The sequence below is a fragment of the Podarcis cretensis genome (assembly GCF_951804945.1).
Source record: "Podarcis cretensis genome assembly, chromosome: 6".
Classification (NCBI taxonomy): domain Eukaryota; kingdom Metazoa; phylum Chordata; class Lepidosauria; order Squamata; family Lacertidae; genus Podarcis; species Podarcis cretensis.
This window is the reverse complement of record NC_137175.1, coordinates 74,796,606-74,822,334: the sequence shown is the minus strand read 5'-3', so window position 1 is coordinate 74,822,334 and position 25,729 is coordinate 74,796,606. Positions and strand designations below refer to the sequence as shown.

The 25,729-nt window shown below is 42.1% G+C and overlaps 1 protein-coding gene across 1 annotated transcript in view; it reads left to right on the top strand.

Annotated features, from left to right (window-relative positions):
- Window positions 1–25,729, top strand: part of TGFBR3 (transforming growth factor beta receptor 3) — a 137,629-nt gene that overhangs the window by 4,349 nt on the left and 107,551 nt on the right. Inside the window, exon 2 of the mRNA XM_079981301.1 lies at window positions 16,617–16,793. Within this exon, the coding sequence (XP_079837427.1) occupies window positions 16,733–16,793 (61 nt within the window). The 5' untranslated portion in view covers window positions 16,617–16,732. The remainder of the gene's footprint in view (window positions 1–16,616; window positions 16,794–25,729) is intronic.

The following is a 25,729-nucleotide window of genomic DNA, read 5'->3' as shown; positions in this document are numbered from 1 at the left end:
AGATGGGTTTGTGGCAAATCTGCTTTTTTAAAAAGCACGCAGATGTGCAGTTTGGGATTGAGAGAAAGTCCTTTTTTCCCAGAGAAAGCCTGGGAGAAAAGATAAACTTTGCAGCATGCCCTAAAGGTCACTATCCTTGTGCTCTAGTGACCAACTGGGGAATGCAAGTTCAAAGATGAAGATCCTTTGTTACAACTTTCTGTTTTGCAAGGGCTATAAGGCTGTAAACCTATACCTACTTTCTTTTGTGTAAGCACCATTAAACACAAAGGGGCTTGCTTCTGAGCATACATGCATAGGATTGCACTGTAAGCCAGCAACTTATTGGCTTTAACTTCTCAGCTGCTTTAAGACTGAGGCACCATAAAACTGGAACAGAAGCAATCTTTGCCACAGCAAGGAACTGAATGCCTGGCAACGGACACATTAAATGGGAGCTAGCCAAAATAAATACTATTGTTTTCCCACAGATATTTTTTGCAATTAAAATGTTACAGAGTTTTTTAAAATTTTAAAAGATGTAAAGAACAGCTAACACTGTGAGCTTATTACTATATCTACTGCATATTATCTAAAAGGTATCAAGTGTTATTGGGGGGCGGGGAACTAAATAAAGGCAGCAAACTCATTTTTAAAAAAAATAAAATAGTTAAGTACAGGATTGTGGCTCTGGATGCCTTGATAGGAGTAGCAAGGTAGGAGTGCTGAATCCATTATGTTAAAGCAATTATTTCCACTCTGCTTTGATTCTGAAAATCAACCTAACAACCTATTATGAAATTGCTTTTAATCAAGTAACCAGAGGGGTAATGAGATCTCTATTCAAATATTTTTGATATAGTTCAACAAAGGTCTTGATACCTGGAAAAGCTAAGTTGTGATTGGAAACATAGAAAGCTGCTTTTCACCAGATCAGACTACAGTGGTGCCCCGCAAGACGAATGCCTCGCAAGACGAAAAACCCACTAGACGAAAGGGTTTTCCGTTTTTCGAGGTGCTTCGCAAGACGAATTTCCCTATGGGCTTGCTTCACAAGACGAAAACGTCTTGCAATTTTTTTCACTCCCCCCCCCTTTCTAAGCCGCTAATAGCCGCTTTGCCGCTTTGCCGCTAATAGCCGCTAAGCCGCTAATAGCCGCTAATAGCCGCTAATAGCCGCTAAGCCGCTAATAGCCGCTAAGCCGCTAATAGGGTTGCTTCGCAAGACAAAGAAACCGCAAGACGAAGAGATTCGCGGAACGGATTCTTTTCGTCTTGCGAGGCACCAATCTAGCCTAGTATTTCCCAATCTAGCCTAGCATTGTCTGTTTCCAGCCTTCCTCAATCTGGTGCCTGCTAGATGTTGTTGGACTACAACTCCCATTATCTAAGAGTTGTAGAATGAGAGTTAATTCCTTGCACTCATAATAAACACTAGTTACAAGTTGCACACAGCCTTATGTTTGTATCAACTGGGAGGGGTTGATCTGACTTTGGCATGATCCAGCCATAGAGTGTAGTGGGCCAGAGGGAGGTTTTGTCTCTCCAACTTCCAAGAGTAGCTCACCTCTTCCTTTCAGAACATGTTTTATGTCTGTGCCTAGTAATAAAGCCAGCACATTTTCCACCAGATTTCTGTGATAGACTCTCAAGACCCTGCTGAATGTAGTTCAAAATTCCACACGATTTTAACTAGTGTTATAAATCTTGAAAACTACAAATGGTGCTTACTAAAAAAGGACAATAATCTCCAAACGCCACAGTTCTGTTCATCAAGTGTTATTGAACTGACATGATGTTGACTTTAAATGTTGGTATGTGTCACTAGTAATCATTTGTCATGTAGATCTATCCTGACCTCCTACCCTTCTTTGGCTGTTGTTTTGACTATAAAATACTGATATTCTAGAAAACATAGTTTTTGTGATCCGCTTTGACGACGATTGTTGTTCTCTTTATTTATTTATTTATTTATTATTCTCTGTTATTAGAATGGGAGGGGTACAACACAGTTGTAGATCACATATTTTGCATGTGTAAGAGCTCGGGCTTCAACCTGAGAACCTCCAGTTTAAAGTTTCTTAGGTAACAGGTGCTGAGAAACACCTTTGTCTGAAACCTAGAAAGCCCCTGGCAGTCAGAGTAGGCCAGGGGTGAAGAACTTTGTTGTTCTCCAGATGTTATGGACACCAGCTTCCAGCCAATATGGTCAATGGTAAGAAAAAATGGGATATGTAGTTTAATATATGGAGGACCACAGACATACCAAACCTGGCCTACACCTTTAAAATGTGCTAGCAAGGCAGTTTGAGGACTGATTCCATAGAGATTTGAAATAGTATAGATCTATTGCACATTAATTCAGGGAACTCCCCCCTCCCACATGTGTTGAGGGTTCTGGGTACAGGCAGGCAGTTACTGTATTTCTGAAGAGCACTGGGAACAGCTTCCCCCTTAATTTTGTACAATGACACTAGCACTTGTAGCTTGATATCTGTAGAAATGGAATGGGAGGGAAGAGAGTCACTGTGGGAAGAAATGCTTGTGCATTCCTATCCTAATTGCAGTTGATTCTTCTAGCCTGGCAAGTCAAGGGGCTGTTGAAATTGAGAAGACTGAATGGCAACGAGATTCTAGTCTGATCAGTTTCACTCTTGGCTTAAGGAAAAAACTGTCCTTGAATGACAGCAACGTTTAGAGAGGCAGCCTTGCACTGCTTCTTCACTTCTTTAAAAACAGCTGCATGTGTATGAGAGTTCGCAAAAGAATAAAAAATGTGTGTGTGTTGTGTGCAATGGGCAGCATCCCTTTGCAAGAATGGGGGGATTGTGAAAACATTTAGCAGTCCAAAATGCATGGTTGATGGGCAGTGCAAAGGCTGGATTGTGTGAGGAGACAAGGAGAGTGTCATTGTCTCTAAATTGGGTATTCTGGGCTATGTGAAATGTGTTTCAAGTAGCAGCTTTTCCCTTGGAGTTGTTGAGTGGGTTTATATGTGTGGCTTCAGATCATTGTGGGTTAATGCGTGTGTGTCTGTGTGGGCTTGAATATGGCCTACCACCTATGGGGACCACAGATTGGAAAAACATTTGCCTCCCTACCATAGTGCCTCTGTAGTGGCCATCATTCAATGGTATGATGACTTAAGTGCAATTAGCTCTTTTATAGCTTCACTGGACTGAAAAGCAGCACAATGCTGAAGGCACTTTGGGGATTACCTTTGGATCAGTTTCTTGGTCTCTTTCCATCAAAATGCCGTTATTTTCTCTTTGGGAGCATCAAGTTTAAAAATTTATGCATTGCAGCCGAAAGCAGTGCGTATCCTCCTAGTGTAGCTGTACGCAAAGTCCCTTATTCATCATTTAGAAGGTTACTGTGCTGAACTTTTTGCGGTATAAGCAAAAAACCCCTAACCTTCAACTATACGTAGATTATTAATGCCAGTTGCAGTTCTTCATATATATTGTGGGAACACTTCATCTCAACAGCATATGTATTTTTTCAAAGGCAAAAGGTTTTCACTCTGATAAACGTCATTTTCAATCGGAAGCATTGAACTAAAGCTTAAACAGATGGCCCAGACCAGTTTCTCAGTTTCTGCATGCAAGGATGGTTTAGTGATAAGAATTTGAGATTAAATTTGCTATACCAGACCTTGAAGGAGACCTGTTTAGATTGCAAGAGAATAGCTTATCTGAAGGTCATGATCTGCATAAAGCTAGTTTTCTTTTTTCCTTTCTTTTAAAAATTGCATTTCTGAGAGGCTCTGCCTCACTGTTAAGTCACGACAGAGAAGGTTTTGGCTAGGAGTTTACTTTGGCTGATTTCATCGCAGCTGTGTAGATTTAGTGAAGGCTTGATACTGCAAATGCTTTTCCCATTGAAGCCAGTGGCTGTTGGGGTGGTGGTTAGACAGAGACAAGTGAATCACTATGGAGGCAAAGTTCAATATTCAAGATCTGTGTCCAGAGATCTATAGGACCTTTAGGACACATAAAGAGCAGCCGAGAGGAGAGGACACAGCTTGCCTATGGGAGTATCCATGTAATACAGGGATGGGGGACCTTAGGAATCCTCTCTTAACTGGACCCTAGCAGTTCTTCCCAAGCCACACCCTCCTCTAGCCTTGCTTTTGTACTCAAGTATGTTTGCCTGGCTGGAATGTGCCCTTAAAGTCTAATAGTGCATCTCACTTTCCTAGATTGAGGATAGAGAAGGGTGTGTGACTGCGTGTAGAAATTAGTGTACTGTACGAAGGTAGAAATAACATAATTGTTTCCCCCCCACACACACTTTTGCCTCTGGACTCACCCACCACCTTTTGCTGAAAAGGGTCCCCGCCCCTGATTTAAGCTGATGGTTAAGCCATCAGGGGAAAGCACTAACAGCAGCTAACTTGCTAGTTTGGGGTATCCAGCATAGTGTCCTCTAGATAATTTTACTATTGGCCATGCAAGTTAATGGATGATGAGAGATGTAATCCACAACATCTAAAGGGCACCATGTTGGCTTCTTCTGTGCTAGTTGGTTTAGATTAACTCTGAATGCTGATGCAGATGATGAAGATCCGACTTGGTTGGCCCTTCTCACTGGACCTGCAAGGCAAAAAAGAAAGCTACTTCCTCATACTAATAGTTTAGTATTTGTGTTCTGAGGCTCCAAGTGCCGTTTTCTCTCATTCTGATTTGCTTATATTTTGTAGAATAGCAGCAGCAGCAGCAGCAACAAGCTTCCAACATATATAAAAACATAATAAAACATTAAACATAAACAAACTTCCATATACAGGGCTTCCTTCAGATGTCTTCTAAAGGTTGTATAGTTACTTATCTTCTTGACTCGGGGGGTCACATAACTCCATACTCTCCAACATTTCTCTGATGAAAATAGGGATGTCCCAAGGAAAAGTGGGACATTCCAGGATCAAATCAGAAACCTAGGTGGCTTCTGTAAATCCAGAACTGTCCCTTCAAAATAGGGGCACTTGGAGGGTCTGTAAGTTCCGTGGCAAGTTTTTGTTAAAGACATGCTCATGCAGAGACTCTAGGAGGTCTTCAGCTCCTGTCTTGGGATTCCCCTTCTTTCTTGGACGGCAAGACCTTTCAACCCGCTTTCTGGGCGGGCGACCTTTGATAAAAGCATCCTCCTCCTTTTCCTTTTCTTGCTGTCAAAGCGCCTGTTTCACTTCCAGGCTTGTAAATGATTAGCTCAGAGCATAGTTAGAGGGAGGAGGGACTTCTATGCAGAGGAAGCACCTTTTGACTCATTGTTTTAGAGGTGTTGTGCTTAAAAGGCTTTTCCACATGTGTGGGAGAAGTTTCCTAATTCACTTATGTGCATTTAGCGTCTGGGTTCTAACCTTTATTGAAAGTTGGTTCGCTTGATCTTATTGTTGAGCGTCTTCTTCTTAATCACAGAAATAAAGTGCAGTTTTATTTGTTACAGGCATGAAAGGACTATGTTTCTGTTTCATAAACAAACCTCTAACATTGGTGTGTTTTGGAAATGCTAACGTTCAGCACATCTTGCCAATGCTCATGTTCAAAACCAATTCAAGTTGCAAAAAAAAGCCCAATCCAATTCACATGTCTCATCCTCATCTGTGAACTTCCTTTGTGTGAGCCTTTGCACTACTGCCTTTTTATTCCTATAGCAACCTGGCCTCCTTTCTGATTTCAATCTGGTAGAGATTAAAATGGTTTGTTTTCTGATAGGGAGTTTCCCAGTGAAGCTTTATTTAAACAATCTTAGGAGCTTTTATTATCTCTGAAAGCTAATTACATCAACCGTTATGAGGCAATGCCTTAAAAAGGACCTTTTCACCCTGGGAAGAAAAAGCAGTAAACTGTATCCCGCTGCTATGACTTTGCTGATTTTGTTTTTCACAAGGTGATGGATATCCAGATCCTTTGCTGTGTATTCTTATATTCTGAATATAAGGCATCTGGGGTTGGGTGATTAACAAATTTAGGTGTGTACAGTCATGTTCTGAGCCAAATCAAATAAAAGGATAGTGCAATTTGTAGAAGGCAGGTGTAGTTGGAAATAATGTGAACCTTTTTCTGTTCATGATTTTTAGACAAAACTTCAAGTTGCTTCAGCGAAATAAGAAACAAAGGGTAGAGGGATGTGTGTGTGTATCATTCTTCTTATTGCATTGTATAAAACATTAAAACTCTACCAAGTTAGGGCAATTAATTTCAATAGATCTGTTCTGGGCAGCACTTAGTTGTGTGCAACCCAGTTTCTCTTCTAGCCACCCTTTCACGCAATAGTGGGGCAGCTTGCACCAAGTCTACGTATTTATTTAAATATTTAATGGTAGGTTCCATTTAAGTTGGAGATAATGACTACTAGTTTGCATCTGTTTGCACCAAACCTGACAGCACATCTGTGACAGGCTGTGTCATACTCCTTGCACAGCCTTTGAGGGGCAAGCTGGGGGTGTGGGCATTTGCTGAAAAGATTTTGTAAGGGCAGGGCTACTGAGAGAGTGGCTACAGAGGGTATTGACGTACCACAGCCACAGCTAAGAACATGAGTCAGGCTTTCTCCCCACAGCAAAACCATCCCTGAGCCGTTATGTAAGGATGGCTATGTAATGTGTTGGAAGAATAGCAATGAGGGAGGGAAAGCGGATGTTCCTCTTAGCATTTTGAAATGCCCTAGCTACACATGAAGTTTGCCTTATAGTCTGGCCTTTGAGCTCTCTCTTCTTCAACCAGAAGGTTAGGACTTGCTACCTGACCTGAAGCGAATCAAACCAGTGACTTTAACATCAAACTCATTCCTCTAATGTTTGGATTAAAGGTTGAAAAAAGTTGAATATTCCTGTTAGTTCACCAGGTGACTGGGGCATCTCTAGGGTCTCAGGTAGAAGTCTCTCCCAGCCAGGTGTGGCTCATCCTGTTTTTGTCACTTGAGGTGAAACAGGATGTGTCGCCCTGCCCTGCCACTTCCACTGCTTGTGCCGATTCCCAGCAAGTTCTCGTGTCCACCACAAGATCTTGTGAGATTTCGCTGAGATCTCGTGGGAAATTAGTGCTGATGCTGGCACCACTTCTCTGCCAGCCATGCAGGCAACAGGGCAGGTAGCAGTGCTCATTGGGGTGCGGCTTCAGGGACTTCCACTGCCTGAGGCAGCAGCTTCATCCTGCCTCATGGTTGGGGCAGGCCTGCTCCCAGCTCTACCACCTGACAACCTTAGGAACCTAGGAAGCTGCCTTATATTGAACATATTATTGGCCAATCTAGCTAATTATTGTCTACACTGATTGGAAGTGGACTGGGGTGTTTCCTAGCTCTAACTGGAGACTCCAGAGATTGAACGTGGGGCCTTTTGCATGCTAAATGTGTTCTCTAGCACTGAACTATGGCCCTTCCTCACATGTTAACTGGTAAATTCAGGTGTGCTTGGAGATCATGTGCTCTACCCTCCATATATTGCTTTCAAATAGACTTTTGTTAAACTGTCCTTGGGATGGCTTGTCAAATTAGATTCAAAGTGTGTGTTAGAGAACAAGATGGATTTGGTGGCTGTTTGCAGGCAGTAAAAAGTGAAAGCCGCTTTCCTCTTCAGGATGTGATTATGTATATTTTGTGGCTTCCTGTAATTTGATGGAGCACATAGTAATACATTAAGCAAAAGAAAAGAGCAAAAAAGTTACGAGTGTCACGTGGGAGTAGGAGGGGGCACAACTGTGAGTGACATAACACATCTAATCTTGGCATTTCTCCAATTCCCATAGCCTTTAGCCGAGATTTGTAGAAATGTCCTGATATGCGCAGCAGCAACATGTCAGTAATTCTTAGACGTCAGAGCATCTCATCGAGCAAACCTATTTTAGCTCCCTAAAAGTGAAATGCTTTTGTAAAGCCAAAGTTCAGTCTTTCTTCCAAGAGCTTATGAATCTGTTTATGTTTTGAGTGATAAGGCTCATGGGCTGATTATTATTACTCCCTGAGAATCTTCCAGTAATATTTGAAAATACTGTTGTTTTATTTCCCTATTATAGGGGTGGGGAATCTGTTTGTCTCTTTGGGCCTGATCCTCATCAGGATTTAGACTTGCAAGCCAAACTTCACAAGTGGGGAGGGTTTCCCATTTGTTAGTCACCTGATATCACAGTAACATCAGGTGATTGAGCACTTTAAAATTCTGAAGTTGGGACTTCAAAGTACCACATGCAGCCCACCCAGGAGATTTTGGATGTGTGAGGGACTATCCCATGGGGAACTCCCTTACGCATATGATCAAACAGACTTTGCAAAGAAAAGTCAAAATAGCAAGATTGCTCAGGCTATTTTGCACCTGAGGCAGAAAATCCCAAAAGTACTGTACCTCTCCCCATCCCTGAGAGCAGAAAATAAAACAATAAATTAAGTAACTAATAATTTGCTGCCCTTTCACGACACCCCAAAACAGCTGTCTGAAGCAAGTACATTACTATGCCCAATGGTAGGGCCAGCCCTGCAAAATAGCTTTCGAATTTTAATAGTTTCTCTTTGGGGGAAAATAGCTTTTACTTTAAAGGTGATTCACATGTCTGCATTCCCAGTAATAATTGTATTTTGAAATAACTAAGAGTGTCTAATTGGCATGCCAAATGCAATCCCAGGACAACACTTTTCAGATCAGATACCCATGGCAAGAATGTGTATCCGGAAGCTTAACTTTCCTAAACACACTGTGCTGCATTTTTTATTTGGCTTTCTGTTTTAAGAATTTTGCAAATAGGTCAGATGCTGCAGGATCTGAAATTTGTTTCTAAATCTAAAGCACTGTGTAGGGAAAAGGAGATGTACACTGGGATCAAAAGCTAAGCCATTATTTTTTCTTTGTTTAAAATAATGCCTTCCATAGTCATTTTTACATTTTAAACAACTAAACATTTGCATTCTGCACATGAACTCAAAAAGTTTCTAAGGTCATTGGAGCAATAAATACACTTGAGAACTTTGCTGGACCTCAGCTCTCATAATCTCTGACCATTGGCCATGCTTACTGTGACTGATGGGAGTTGTAGTTCAACCACATGTGGAAGACCACACATTAGCCAACCCTGCTTTAGATAAAACACTGAACAACTTTCTTTTTCCCTTTTAACAGGAACTCGCCTTAGCTGTTGGGTCTTTATACAAGCATAGGATCTGAAGTTGGACTGAATGTGTGGTGCCAAGGCAGCGGCCTATTGGTGTAATCCGATCTCCCCCACCCGAGTGTGGCTCCTGCTTGCCATCTAAACATGACTTCTGAATGCCTTATTTCTAAAGGCAAGAGGAAATATTAATGGCGGTGCCACCCTACCATTTAGAACAGTGGGAGAAAGGTCTAGCTCCCCTGTCCCCTTTTGGAGGGTTTCCCATAACCTTGGCCATTTTGGGAAATAGGATGCTGGATTAGATAAATAGGTCCTTGGTTTGATCCAGCAGTGCTCTCTTTGCTTTCTTCTGCCCCTGCCCTCCATGCAATCATCTGAAGCTCTGAGCAGAATTTGTACACGCACAATTGTATATGCACAAGAACCCTGCAAAAAGTAAGGCCTCCCATGTGTATTGTCTCAGTTCAGAGGCCAGGGGTGGGGTCTGCCCCTGTGATTCATCTCCCCCACCTCTTCCCCCCACACAGTGTACCCTGCTGGTCATCTGAGCAAGACCGTAGGTCAGGATGCCTTCCAGATGGCCAATGGTCAGAGATGCTGGAAGGCATTTGGATTGGCATCACTTTGGAGGCAAGAAACCTTGTCAGAATCTCTGTATGAAGCAGCTACTTCACTTTGCTGAAAGCTGATTCTATTTTTAAAAAAATAGAAAGGCATTAGAGGGCCATGAGTCAACAATGTCACTTAAGTAATGTCAGTGAGTTCAGCAGAGTGACTTCTAAGAGGAAGGGTTTGCTTTGAAGTAATGTTAAGCTCAGAGGTGGCCAACTGTGATCCTCCACACGTAGTTGGACTGCAATTCCCATCAGCCCCAACTAGCATGGCCAGTGGCCAGGGATGATGGAAGTTGTAGTCCAACAACATCTGGAGGTTCCACAGTTGCCTACCCCTGGTTTAGCTTGTCATTGAATGCTGGCAGAATGGGAAGAGCCTTGCGCTGTGCTGGATATTTTCTCAGTCGAGGCTGGAGGTCATGAACACTGACAGGAAGCGAGCCTTAGGAACTTTGCTGTGATAAGGAGATCAGGAATAGGAAGCTGTTTTTCATGCTGTAGAGAAAAAGTTAGACTGAGAAGATGATAGAATGCAAATAGGTGGAAAGCAAAGCAGGGAAATAAGTGGGACGGGAAGGAGATAATACGAGAAACAGATGGTGACATTTGGGGAACGGCACAGAAAGCGGAGAGTGAAGGACCCAGTAGGACAGTTATGCCCAGTTCCTGTTAGAAATGACAAAAAAGGTTGTCCGGTCAGTGTGTAATCTGAAGTATATTTATTGTTCTTTTTGTTTTAGAACAGTTGGAGGAATAGGAACAAGTAGCCATAATCACTAGAGGAAGGAAACTGTGAAGGCTTGAGGGACTTCGTTTACGAGAACAGAATATAATATTCACGTTGGTTGGAGCTTGATGACATTCAGAAGGTAGAAAGACTGCCTTTCTGCAATTTTTTTAATGTAAGACAGAACTTGGTGCAGATCGGTCCCTCACCATTTTTCACTTTTTCTGGCTATAGACAAAAGATGAGATTTTCAGCATCATACAACTTTATCTTGAGAATACAGGGAACTGGGGAACCTGAACGCTTGACTTATAGCAGATTCCTTTAATATATAGTACACAGAAATACAAGGTGCCATTGTAGTCCATGCCGCTGAATGCCATGTAATATGTACTGAATTGAGATACTGACATCTTACTTTTACATCTTAATTTTTGTGGGTTTTTTTTGTTAATCACGCTATATTGCAGACTCTTTAGGTTTGATGAGAGGGAAGAAATCACTGGGGACTATGAACGGATCCTCTTGTAGAAATGTTGTGGCATGTGAACAGGTCAGAGATGGGGTTGGCAGACCTTCTTTATGAGAGCTATGTAACCCTCCAGCGCCCTCTCTTTCCTGTGCAAGGAAAGACTGACTTCGGCCGTAATCCTAAACACATTCACAAGTAAAAGCCCCATTGATGCCAACTGCTGTCAGGGTTGTGCCCTTTGCTACCAAGAGACGGAGTTGCTTTATCTCCCATGACCTCTTTTTTGTCCACCATTTCAGCAGGCTCTCCGCACCACAAAGAACAGCATTGCTGGATTATGTACTGACCTTAAGGAAAGAGTGATCTAACCAACGGCTACAATTTTCCTATTCAGGGTGTCCTGTTTAGCGCGTCTGTATCAAGTGATTCTTGGTTCCCGGTTCTCTTCTGTTCATTGTCTGGGTAACTGATCATGGGTGTCAGTTTTAAAAGCTTTCAAAATGCTTTATTCATGGACTGTAGCATGTATGATAGCTGGCATTTTTGCATTATTCAAGGAACTGTGAAGGTTGCTTTGGTAATTGTGTCTTTGCCATTTCAACAATTCTTTCTTCTTGCATCATGAAGGCCCACCATTCCATGTACCTGATAAAGTGAACTCTAGTCCATGAGACCATTTGCCACATGGGCACTGCAGTCCAAACCCCATTGGCACTTGGCCAGGGGAGGCCTTGGATAGAGCAGATGTATCCTTCCACCCAGATCTGCTCGCCTCTGCTCATGGTGTGAACAGATGGGCATTTGGAAATGGCTCCAATGGAATCACCACAACACCAACCTGAAGAAAGCCCTGAAATACAGTGTTCCAGGTGCGGGGAGTGGCTGAGCCAGGATCTGTTGGATTCCAATCTGCCCATAGTGCCAATACACTGGGCCCAATCCTGACTGAAGACTGGTGCAGCAATTGGTCTGTCCTTCCACCTCCTGTCCTTGCCAGCGGGTGGATGCTGTGATGATCCTGCTGTTTTGTTTTGTCCTCCCCTGCAGCAGTCATGATTTGGATTGCACCGTAGATATAGAGTCTTTAGAAGGCCTGCATTTTGCTGTAACAAACACAGCTATCTTTATTGAATTGTGTTGTGGCAGTTGGAATGTTGAATTGGAACCCCGGAAATTTCTACTCATAATGAGTACCGCTGTATGGCCTGAGGCAAGTCACACTCTCGTAGCCTAACCTATCTCAGAGCTATTGCAAGGATAAAATTGGGTGACTCTTTGCTACCATGATCTCCTTAGAAGGAAGGTGGCATATAAATGCATTAAATAAATAAATAGTACTGCTAACCTCAGACACATGTGTTAAAAAAGTTATGTCAACCAGAAGAGTGCAGGAAATAACTTTCTATTTTGACCTAGGAGTTAATTGTCCATGGCATTTGCCATCTTGCAACTTTTTATTTTTTATTTTTGTGTGTGTGTGTGGTTAAACTGCAGAGCTTAAAATGAATGCTGAATTTGACGGAAATGCTCTTAGTTCAAACAGAGCTTAGACTTTTCAGAGTTTCAAGATGAATGCTGCAATATTACTACTATTACTATTACTACTACTACTACTATTACTACTACTACTACTACAGCATTCATCTTGAAACTCTGAAAAGTTTTCACAGCCACTCTGGGTTGACTTACAGCATACCTAAAAACAAAATAAAAACATCAAGGATTAAAAACAAGCAAGAATAGCTTTCATTATAAGTGTGATGCTGACTGGACCAGTAAGGCAGTGTAGAGATGTATAGAGTTTGCACTCTGGTGAGACCACTTGGATTCACACTTGCCCTTTTCTTTCGTAAGGAATACAGCCTTCCTCATATAATTGAGTTACAGAGCAACTGATGCTTCCTGTTTTCAGCAGAAACGCCGGCTGTGCAGAGTGCTGATTGGTTGGCCCTTGTGGCAATCACAAAGCCTCATCTCTCCTTCCTTCTTGCTGCCAACATTTTGTGGTTTATTTTTGAACAGCATAAAAACTGGGTAAAAAGCCAGGCGTCTGATTATTATTATTATTTACAGCAAGCCAAAAAACCCAGCTGAAGCATGGGGAGGAGACATGAAAATCAGTGCTCGATTAGGAGCCAGATAAGAGTGTGATTTAGGGGACTGGTGAGATTTGAATCTGCCTCATTCAGCAACAGCAACAATATATATTTGCTCCTATAGATAGATACATATACACTGTAACATTGCAGATAATTGCTTATGTTTTTCCTACCTGAATATATTTTTTCCTTTTCTAAAACATTATTCCAAAATAGCAACTTTTCCTCTTTAGTTTAAATTTACATCCCCCTTCTGCCTTGCAGGAGTTTTGTAGAGCCGAGATAATGGATGATTACATTCCAGTATAGGGTCATCACATGCATAGTTCTTTAATTTCAGTGACACTTGTACAGAGACGTTACTGGTGGTGTGATATATCACTGCCATGAAACACTTGTGCGTTTTCAGATGAAAATTAAGACATTCCTGCATTGAGTGGTCAATAACATGTTAAGTCCATCCCTTTAAAATGTAAGTGCAGTTGATTCCACACAGAGTTGGAACTTTATTCTGCTGAATAGTTTGAGAAATTAGGCTTATCTTCTGGGCTTATAAACACCTTAAAAGTCATTGCCAGCTCTCCTTGTAATTTATTATTATTAATCTTTATTAAATTTGTGTACCACCCTTCATCCGCAAATCTTGGGGTGGTTCACAACATAAAAATGCAATATAAAAAATACAAAATACATAATAAAAATAAGAGCAAAAACAAATAAATAATGTCCCTTAACAACACATTTAACAGGGTATCAGGTGTCCAAAGGCCTGGTTGAAAAGTAACATTTTTGCCTGGCGCCTAAAGGTGTATAATGAAGGCGCCAGACAAACATCCATGAGGAGAGCATTCCACAAATGGAGCCACTGCAGAAAAAGTCCTTTCTTGTGTTGCCACCCTCTGGACCTGCCATGAAGGAGGCACACAAAGTATTGCAATTTGTGGCTTGTGCCCTGAATGCTTGACACAAGAGAGCCTACAAGTAGTATCATAAATCACAGAGCTTTCTTAATATATTGCCTAATGACTATCTTGGGCAGGAAAAGTAATCTTTTTTAAAAAATGCACAGTCCAAAACAACAATTAATATTAGGGGCTTAGAATTGTTTTCCAGAAACCCACACTGTAAGTTTATGACAGCACTTTAAAACTTCTTCTATATGTGGATGTATTTGTTTCTGATTTGGTCAGTTGATTGACTTTAAGTCTTGTTATACGGAAGAGGATTTTGCGTTTCCAAAGAAGAAGAAGAATCTGGCCACATGTAGCTCACATGTTTTACTTTTGGAAACCCATAGATGAACTTCCAGTAAATCTGTGGTTACACATTGGAATGGATTGTAAAGAACACATTATTTTGTTCCAAAGTCAACAGCAAAGTGTTCTTCTGCAGAATACGTGCAGTACTGTGGTTTTAATTTGTGTATGAGTGTGTAGGAAGGAGAGAGAAAATCTGGAAGCGTCGGTTAACACGTCAGGGAGAAGGCTTGCTTGAAAGCACTTCTTCCTGACTTGTACGCTTTCCATATGCAAAGAGATCTTGGCGCATGTGTGTGTGTGTGTGTGTGTGTGTGTGTGTCTATGCAGGAGGAACAGTTTAAAACCTGAAACACTCAGACCAATGTTGTTCAGTGTAGCATTCTGTTAACAACAGTGGTCAGCCTCCGGGCATCTGGTGGCCTCTCTGTCTTCCTTTACTCTAGCATGGGGGTAGACAAATTTGCCAAGATACTTTCTAATCACATGGAACCTTACTCTGGAACAACAAAATATGGACTAGCTGTTGGTTATCAACTTTATTGCTTTTCAACACTACAATGGGTGGAAGCCTCATTCACTGTCCATGAATTATAGACACATATGGAACTATACATTTATAAACTATTTAGGGTGGTGGATGGGCAAGATTGTTGAGGCAGTGGTGACTGGTCAGCTTCAAGTGTGGTTGAAGGAAAAGGGTTATCTGGACCCATTTCATTGTGGCTTCAGGCCTATTTTCAGAACCGAAGGAGCCTTGAGGGACTTACTGATGACCTAGAATCATAGAATTATAGAGTTGGAAGGAACCCCCAAGCCGTCTAGCCCCTGCAGTGCAGGAATCTCAACCTCGAAGGAAGAAGAGTCCACCACCTCTCATGGGAGTCTGTTCCACTGTCAAACAGACCTTTGAGTAACTTCTGCCCTCTCATAAAGTTTTGGGAAACCTATGCTGCGCCTTGCCAACAAAGGTCCGTATAGTTAAAGCTATGGTTTTCCCAGTAGTGATTTATGGAAGTGAGAGCTGGACCATAAGGAAGGCTGATCGCCGAAGAATTGATGCTTTTGAATTATGGTGCTGGAGGAGACTCTTGAGAGTCCCATGGACTGCAAGAAGATCAGACCTCACCATTCTTAAGGAAATCAGCCCTGAGTGCTCACTGGAAGGACAGATCGTGAAGCTGAGGCTCCAATACTTTGGCCACCTCATGAGAAGAGAAGACTCCCTGGAAAAGACCCTGATGTTGGGAAGGATTGAGGGCAAAAGGAGAAGGGGACAACAGAGGACAAGATGGTTGGACAGTGTTCTCGAAGCTGCCAGCATGAGTTTGACGTGTTCTGGTCCATGGGGTCACGAAGAGTCGGACACGACTAAACGACTAAACAACAACATGCTGCGTAATCATCTTCTGATACGCCTGCCTTGCTTCTGACTGTGAGATCCCCATTGGGTGCCCTGGCTGAGCCCCCACAGCAAAAGAGCAAAAGAAGGAGGTGGCCTCACAGCTGTTTGGAGCCTAAGTCATTTAGGGCTTTAAGCACTGGGATTGGCACCTTGAGTTTGGCCCGGAACTGAACTGGCAGCCAATCCCTGACTGTTGACTTTGCTAGCTGGGGCTATAATAGGAGTTGAGACCCAGCAACAGCTTCAGGACACCCAAGTGGGTTCCTCACACCCTAGCAGAATGCTCCTCTCCATCTCATAATGGCTTCATCTCATTTTGAGAGGTGGAAACCCTAAGGCAAATCTTGTAAAATGTATTGGAGGGATGTGTGTGTGTGAAAACCTGAGAAGTGCCGATAATTCTGTATAGCCTCTGTGACTCTCAAGATTTTTGAGGCACTAGCTGCCATCATTTATGGTAGGCAAAGTTAGGCAGCTTCTTGGCACACAATCATTTCAAAGTGAGTATAGTCAAGACCATGACATGGTTTGGTTCGTAAGGAGGAGTTGGCTCAAAGTCTGCTTGAATTGGTCTCTAGTGATTGTGCTAAATTTTGACCAAAGGTTGCCCACCCATGATCAGATTTATTCTGTCGCAACAGTGAGTTCCAGAAAGATGTGCTTGTAAAAATTAAAAGGGGGGTTCTTGGGATTTTGCATTGGAGGCTTTGGCTTGGCGCCAAATAGAGTGAATGAGTGAGTGGAATGCAAAATGAGTGATGGGTTTGAGGTTACGACTTGGAGAGAATTAAACCTGTGACTGTAATATAACTCTTTTTTCTTTCATTGTTCCTCAGTATAAAGGCTTTCTTTCTTTTTCTTTTTTTAAGGGTGCTGGCTTTCTCTGTGTTTAGTATTGTGTAGAAAGTCATTTCTCTGTAAGACATGCTTTTACAAGTATTATTTTTAAACTTTTGTTTGCAGGTAACTGAAGACTCTCTATCAAAACACCTATAGTTGTAACATATTCCCAGAAGGGTGCCCACCAGGCACAAAGAACTACAAAGAAAGTTGATCCGAAGACCCCTGGTGTGGCAAGAATGACTTCAAGTTGTATGATTCCAGTGTTTGCTTTGATGATTGGGTGTTTAGCCTCTGCAGGTAAGTGGCCTCAGCGTCAGTTTGGGCCTCCAAATGTTGCAAGCACTTGGATTTAATTGCAGGTTGCATTTTTTTTTTTAATCGCCAGGAGGCATTTAGTTCAATGCCAATGTAAATGTTCCCTGGTGTGATTGCATTTGCAAGAAATAATATTGGGAACCTTGTTATGGTCTACTACTACAAGCAAAACTGCAAATTGTAACAGAATGGGCGTGTTCGTATTCTGCCTGTGGGCAGTTGGTGGCTTCCATGGGAAATGTGATATAGAACGATACAAATGTTTGGTCTGATCCAGCAGAACTGCTCTTTTGTACTTAGAATGGTCCATTTCCGCCCATGTGTGCTTGCTGTTCATTAAGATTTGTTGGAGCAACTCCCCTTCACATCCCATTCAACATCTGAGTTGTGTTTGCCTGGGACACAAGAGAGACCTTTCTCTATAGTAATGCCTAGGCTTGGGAACTCCCTTCCGAGAAACGCCTGCCTTGACCTCTCCTTGATTGTGAGCCACCGGAAGGCCAAGGCATTTCTCCTTAGACGGGTGTTAGATCAGCCAAACTGCTCATGTTTTTAAAGTAATTGGTTTTGAGCTTTTAATCTTCGCTGTCCTGATACATTTTCATCTTTTTGTTGGCTTTGTGTTGGCCACATTTGCACATAATGCTAAACCAAGATCTAGTGCTATCTGCACAAACAGGAAGGAGACTGAGTGAAACACCAGGCTTGAGAGCTTCTTCCTCCCTTCCTGTGCTGCCTGAAGAACTTTCCTAGTGTTTAGTTTCAGGTTTCACTAACCATGGCTTGTTGTGCTGTGCAAACCAGAGAGTGGCCTTTAAAACAAACACTGGTCAGTTGCAAAGCAATCAACTTCCCAACCATGGCCTGATTTGCATGTAACACCAAGGCAAGGTTAATGGAAGCCAAGCTATATAAACCAACAAACCATGGTTCATGAGTGTGGATTTTGTGGTTAATAAACCATGGTTAAGATGCTGGGCCAGGTTTTGACAATCAAATTACATCATGGTTTATAAACCAAGGCATATGCAAACTGGGCCCATGAAGCTGACTTGTTCAAGTAAGCAGATTTTGCGTTAAACTATGATGTCTGATTCATATGCAATGTTAAGCCAGAAATCTCTGAAAGTAAATGCTAGTAAAGTCCTTCTCCAAGCTGGACAGGAGGAACAGGGCGAGGGCAGGGGAGAGCCCTGTGGCTTTGGTCGGGCTCTTTCCTGCTTGCACACATGACACTATACCTTGGTTTTAGAGCAAAACTATGTGGGTTAAAGCCTCAGCGCCTAGGACTTGCCGATCGAAAGGTCGGCGGTTCGAATCCCTGCGGCGGGGTGTGCTCCCGCTGCTCGGTCCCAGCGCCTGCCAACCTAGCAGTTCGAAAGCACCTCCGGGTGCAAGTAGATAAATAGGGACCGCTTACCAGCGGGAAGGTAAACGGCGTTTCCGTGTGCGGCTCTGGCTCGCCAGATCCAGCTTTGTCACGCTGGCCACGTGACCCGGAAGTGTCTCCGGACAGCGCTGGCCCCTGGCCTCTTAAGTGAGATGGGCGCACAACCGCAGAGTCTGTCAAGACTGGCCCGTACGGGCAGGGGTACCTTTACCTTTACCTTATGAAAATACATGCCGGCTCAAATACATACCAGCAGCAAGTTCATATGTTTTCTAACCCATGGTGTTCTGAAACTGTTTCTGAAGCCCACAAGTGGTTTTTGTTCTGGCACAAAAGTATAGAGTCCAGCAGGGAAGTGTCCAAGATGTCCAAGATGATGTAGTGGGGAGACAGTGGACAGTGGATGGATGTCTCGTTTAAATATGAGATGTTCTCATTGTGGAAATGGTGACCAGCTGCAGGGAAAGACTTGTCTGACCAATAAAGTGCATTACAAGCTGGCCTCTTCTCTCTCTCTTTTTTTCATCAATTGCATGGAAAATAATGCTCTTTCAAAAATGTGTTTAAACCTTCTGGGACTTTCTCCAGGGTTTAACTTCAACGAAGGCGTCCAGCCAGTGCTTATTTTGATTCGTTAACACGACGTGATGCCTGGATGTTGTAATGATCGTATTTGGTGACAGATAAATATTTAAAAGTAGGCCAAATGTGTCTGAAGGTGATGTGCAGGATATTGATGGTTAATAGCAATACTTAGCATTTTTAACTGCTCAAAGGACTTTACACACATCATCTCAGTTATCCTTATGGTGCAACTTTGAAACGTTAGCCAGCATTGCTATCCCCTACTTCAGAGAAGTTGGTAGCTTATCCAAATCTCACTTTGCTACCAGCTGAGTTCATAACCAAAGTGAGATTTGAACTAAAGTTCTTTTAGGCTGCAGTCCCATTCTCACTTATGTAAGCCCATTGAACATGGTGGAGATTACTTCTGAGTAGACATATCTAGGGTTCCAGCCTTAATTATTATTTTCTGCTTGCCATTGCATCAACAAATGATTTAGTTGGCTCAGACAGGATCTTACTCGATGATTTTGGAAAACAGAAGTTGCATTTCATCAGCACAAATAAATTAGTGGTTGTTGGGGAGTTCACCTCTTGGATATATCTTGAGCATTATTTTTATGAATTGCTTCCAATGAGACATCCCAAAAGGATTTGCAGTATTAGCCCTCTCTTATACAATCTTGGAGGTTGTGGAGCTCGCCTGCCGGGGAGGAGTAATCATTTAACTGGTACAATCTTTGGTCCTCAGTTTCCCAGCTCGTTTACAAAGGTCACCAGTACCTTGAACATAGCCTTACAAGGTGGTTCTTACGAGGATAAGGGGGAAGGGAAATCCATACTTGTATGCCATTTTGAGCCCCTTTGAAGAGTGGCATCCTTTAAGACTTTGGCTGCATTCATGCAGCAGTTTATCCAGTTTTCCTGATGTTTCCCTAAGTGCTACCAGTCATGCTGGCTCTGCACTATTTCCACCGCCAGTGGAAGCAATGCTTCTGAATACCAGTCGCTGGAAACCACAGGAGGGGAGAGTGCTCTTGTGCTGGGGCCTGCTTGAGGGTTTCCCACAGATATCTGGTTGGCCACTGTGAGAACAGGGTGCTGGACTAGATGAGCCATTGGCCAGATGCAGCAGGCAGGCTCTTGTGTTCTTACAGCTCAGTTGGTTAGACCATGGTGCTGATAACACCAAGGTTGCAGGTTCAATCCCTGTATGGACCAGCTGCATATTCCTGCATTGCAGGGGTTGGACTAGATGATCCTCAGGGTCCCTTCCAACTCTACAGTTCTATGATTCTATGATTCTATGATCTTTGTTGCATCATTTCCCCAAATTATGATAGGTACCAAACAGCCTTCATGTCTTATTAGATAATACTGTATCGTAACAGTATTACTATTATTAAATAGCAATAGTATTACTATGTGTTATTGAATAATACTGAACAGTGGGTTTCCCCCCCAAATTGGTGGGATAGTGTCCTCCTTACTTCTAACACTTATAAGGTTTGTTTCTTTTAAAAATTGTCTGTGTATGAAAGATAATCATATCTGTTATAGCAGGGTTCTTTTAACAATGGATAGTAATGCTTTCCCTTTTTGAAATCTGTTTTCCCTCTTTCATCAATTCTGTTATTTCGTCCTGATAAGGAAACTGTGTCGCATCTCAGTTCTAAAGTCGTGCAACACCATGGTGACGATTGGCATGGAAACGGACAATAAAAATAAACATCCCATTTACGGCTGTGATGTCTTTTTTTTTTTTTAAGCTTTGCTTTTCTGGAGGGAAAATCCTCATGGGCTTCCTAGAGTGGATTTGCAAAAGAAATTAGAAGTTAAGATAGTAGAAACCCCTTGAACAGCATTGTTAATTGTGTCATGGGAACTGGATGAGGATAAGAAAATTTTCACCCACTTGTTCTCTCTCTCTCCCCCTTACTGAGCATCTTCCAGGTTCAATAAAGCTCAACAATTTATGTCACTGTTTCCTTCATTGTATTTAGTCAGATTTCATTGGAAAGTAAAAGATACAAACTTGTTTCCTTTCCTGAGGGGGGAAATAGCATGTGGACTGATCTTACATGGCTTTCTTAATTTGAACAACTTGTAAAGACTTGAGGTTTGCTTGTTTTATTATTTTTATTTATTAAATTTCTATGCCACCCTTCATCCAAGGATCACTGGGCAGTTTACAGTATAAAAATACATAACAAGGTAACAATCAAAAACAATATCTCCCCTTTACTATTTAGGAAATAGCAATGTTTTGCAGGGTGCTGTAAAGATAGAGGTATATTTTTAACATAAGAAAACAGCACACACAGAGAGGTTGAAAGGTGATAAAATGAATGGGTCAAATTGTGCCAGTTTTGATACATCGGGTCATCAAATGCAGCAATAGAAATGCTCCAGAGGTAATGAACAAGATGCCCTCCAAACGTTGTTTGACTACAGTTCTCATCATCCCTGACCATTGGGCCTGCTAGTTGGTGCTCATGGGAGTTGTAGTCCAGCAACATCTGAAGGGCACCATATTGGCTGTATCTTATACCTGTATCTTGAAGCAGATCCATAAAAAACAATAACCATCAGACTCTAAGGAACCTGCAGGCTATTGAATCCAGCATTTATAGCTAATCTGCCCACATCACCAAGATTATTTTAACTTCTAATATCTGTAATCAACTGCCTTAAGTATCCTCAGAAGTTGGAAAAGAGGTTTAGAAATGATATAGAGAAGTGTTTGTTTTCCTTGGAAGCTAGACCTCTGTATTTGAAGATTCTTAAGTCTGAGTCCCCATGGTTTTCTGATATTGCTTGCCTGTTCATATGGTTCTTTCACTGGCCTCTTTTAAAGCGTGTATTAAAGATTTCTCTCCCCCCCCCCCCCAATTTGAGGTTGTTGGTATTGTTTCTGTGTGTCAGAATTGTGCAAGTTATGTCTTGTTTGGCTTTTGTAAAGCTCTGGTTTGCTAGTGGTATATTCTGGGCAAATGGCTCGCTCTTGACAAATTCCTCTATTTTTTCAGAGCTTGCCTGCAGATTTGGTCCCCTGGGGCTTTGATGCAGCAGAGGATGAATAAGAATGCTCACTGAGTAAACATGGAAATTGGGCATTTCGTTAAATCTGACACTAGATTGTGCTAGATGAATTCTCAAAAGCATGATACTACAGGGCAGTAGAACATCTACAGTGGGGTATGTTCAGGATTTGGAATTCTGTAGAAATAGGTATTCAGTGTGTATTATTACACAAGCCAAAAAGCACCAAGCCAAAAAAGATGTTCTGCATCACATTCTTAGGTTTTCCTTTTCTACTTTGCTGCTGTTCTTCTGTTCCACTTCCTATACTGTGTGAAGTATGACTTTGTGCCAAAAAGAAGTTTTTGCTGAGGTTTCCTTGAGTGCTACTGAAACTCAAGCAAGAGGAGATTTCCAGAGAGGAAATGAATTGTGAAATGCTACAAGCCTTTGTACTATGTAATTGCCCTCCTTGATAGTTCTGCTAAGTGATACACTTGAAGATGCAAAATGCTCAGGTGCAAATAATGCGTACTTCATTATGTTATTCCTGCAAAAAATGGTTTGTAGTTAACTAGCAAAAATGAGAGAGCATGCATTTTTATTCATTTATTGCAGCATATCTCTATGAAAAAATTTTTTGGGAGGGGGAATCAAGGTTAAAAACAAAAATAGGCACCAGTAAAATCTTACCATCAAAATCAAACTCCAAAAGCTCCCCCACAAATGACAGGAAAGCAGCACAGTGAAAATCAATATAGGGCATGGCAAAAATAGTCGGTTTTCAAATGTCAGCTGAAATAGAAAAGTTTTTTACCTGCCTATGAAAGGGCAGCAAGGGGGGGGGGTGACAATCTGCTTCTGAGCTATGCTCAAGATGCTAGCAATAACTTACAAAACCTTAAAACAATTTGGAACCTGGGCATTTCAAGGACTTCGTCTTCCTGTACTGTTCTGTCCATCAGGAGCAGCTTTTTCCAGGTAACGTGAAGCTGCAACACTTGCTTCCAGGAAGATAGAGGGGCCAGATGGTGAGGTCAGCACACTGCAGACACATAGGCAGGAGGCTGGATTAGTTCCACTAGTGCAATTGTGGAATGCTGGATTGTCTCCCCAACTGTGGAATGCTCTCCCCAGAGAGACTCGCCAGGCTCCATCATTACATGTTTTTATCTCTATCTTCCATCCATGCAAGCAAGCAAGAGGCATTATCAGAGTTCAAGAACTCTCAGGGAGGCTGCAAAGCAGGGCTGGTAAGGGATATGGACTCAGGAGAAGGTGTGTGTCCCGAGGGGCTGCATTTGGTCCCCAGGCCTGAGGTTCCCCACCCCTTGCATAGAGTTTAACAGAACTCTGGAATATAGCACTATATTTACAAAGCGCCTATTTATAATACAGAAATTGCAATGCAATTTATCCTATGTAACTTACAAAGCAACCCATCAAGCACCAGGAACCTCTGTCCCACAGGCAAAATTAGACCTAGCAGACAGTTATCCTAATATTGTTTAGGAATCAACAGCAGTTGTTTTCCCCAAGCCACACCCATGACATCAGGTGTGGGACATGCAAAGATGCAGCTGCAAAGGAACATTGGGGAGTCTTAAAGGATGCATCTCATTGTTCCTTGGCAAATGGGCTTTACATTTGGCCCGTTTTAAATTTGGCATCAAATGCAAGCAAGGGATTGGCTTCATTTTGGGAGGCTACAGTGTGCATCTTTGCACAAAAGCAAGACCAGTTAAGCGAGATGGACTTCCTCCCAGGCAAGTGGATATAGGACTGCAATAAAATAGTAATAATAATTTCATTTCATGCAGGAGTGCAGAGCCCTTATCCAGAATGAATAAATGTATTCCTTGCTAAAGGCCTATACTTCTTAAAAGAATCAGTACAAGGAAAGCAGCCAGTATTTCTGGCCAATAATATTAACAAAAAAATTATAGCCAATAATGTTAATGATAAAATTAGGTTCTAAATCCACAAATGAAGCAGGCGTTCAGTTTTTGATATTTACAAAATATTTCTTTTTTTAAAAGAACAGCTGGTGTCTGTGCGCTCGATGCCTTTTATACTTGCCGTATAATCAAAACCTTGAGCAGTGACAACAACAATGTTGGCATAGGCAAATATATTCCAGTGGAAAAGTTTATCATATGCAAGGACTGTGGGAGTTCAATAGCATTTTTTAATGAGCACATCAGGACAGCAATTGTTTTTCCAACAGCAGATGCTTCATTTCTAGCCAACACACTTGGGGCTATATTTTTTACACTACTTCATGTGTAACTTCATTCCTCCTGCAGACAGTCCAGCTGTTTGATAGGTGTGTGTATTCCCCTGTGTGGTAGCCAGTGTTTTACAAGCTGTCAGTTACTTGTGTATGTACTGTCACCATGCTGGTCTCTTAAGCATTTGTCCCCCATGCTGTTTGTTGATCACTTTCTAAGTGGAATATCCCATTTTGGTGTAATATTCAGTCATGGGTTCATGGCTGGAAAAAGGTATTTTAACAAGTGAAAAGCAAAAGCTCCCATTTCCAATTCTTACCAATATATAAACAGCATTGGTGAGGTGTGTTGAAAACTCCTTCCAGGCCACTTAGCCTTGCCCATTCATAATGTTGATGTAAATGATAAACAGAGGAAATATTGTTACCACGATGGAAGGGGCTCAGCTGTGGAACACACTTTGGTTTAGCAAGGAGAGAACTTAAGCATGAGCCTGGGTTCAGGTGGCAATTGCAGACCCTCCAAGAGTCCCTATTTTCTAGGGATAGTCCTGGATTTACAGAAACCATTCTGGTTTCTGATTTGATCCTGGAATGTCCCACTTTTCCTTAGGGTGTCCCAATTTTCATCTGAGAAATGTTGGAAGGTATGTGGACCAGAGGTTCCCCTAGTGCTGCCATACACATGTGACTGGGAGTGAGCTCCGTTGAACTCAGTGCACTTGGCTTGGGAGCAAAAATGACCAGGGAGGAGTACAGTGATTGTGAGTGAGCTCCTTTGAACTCACTGCACTTGGCGTGGGAGCACTGAGTTCAGTACAGTGATTGCAAGCCCCAGAAAGTAGCTTACGGTGCTGTGCAAACTAGACCTATAAGGGCAACAAAAGCATAATGTAGAAAGAAAGCACTTAGGGTAGGTTGAAAGCTTCCCCAAAATGCATTTTGTGACTGCATTCACAAAATGTCCAGAGACTGATTTTGCAGAATCATAACTGACCTTCTACTGTGTGTGGCAATGTGAGCAAGTGCAAAGTTTGCGGCTGCATTATAAGGAGAATGGTGGACCAGATAAACCTTGGGATGCTCCAGGAAGGCAATTACCACATTCTCATGTATTGCATGCACTGTCATTTTTATGACGCTCTGTTTACAGTTGACCCTGGTCTTCTGTTTTAATAGGCAAAAGAGAGAAGCGAACCCAGTCTGGAGGTCATAAATGCCATAATATGATACGTATTAATGGATGCATGTGTTCCAAGTGAACTGTCCAGATTTGTGTAACTTGCCTGGCAGATAACAAAGTTGAAATGTGTCCCAGTGCTTTTGATTTACAAACGCACCCCCCCCCAAGCCCAGCTTAAGCTTCATATTAAGGATTCTGATGAGGACTTAGTTGTCTGGGCCATCCATCTGCTTCTGAATAAATGTCAGTGTTAGGACATCTGAGTATTTATTAGTGGAAAATTTCCCAAACAGTTCATCCTGGGGCTGCAGTTATCTCATTTAATTTGGCTTTGAAGAACCATGTTGGAGGTAGTTTGTTTGAAGGTTTGTGTTTGGGTGCTAATGCATTTTAAAGCAGCATTTAATTGTTTTGGGGCTTCCCTTATGGTCTTTGAAAATTCATCTTTTTTTATATAAAAAAAGCCTGTGTTTTGTGGTAGTGGTGATTTGATTGGATGCTGCCTCATGCCAGTTGCTGTTTTTGGATTA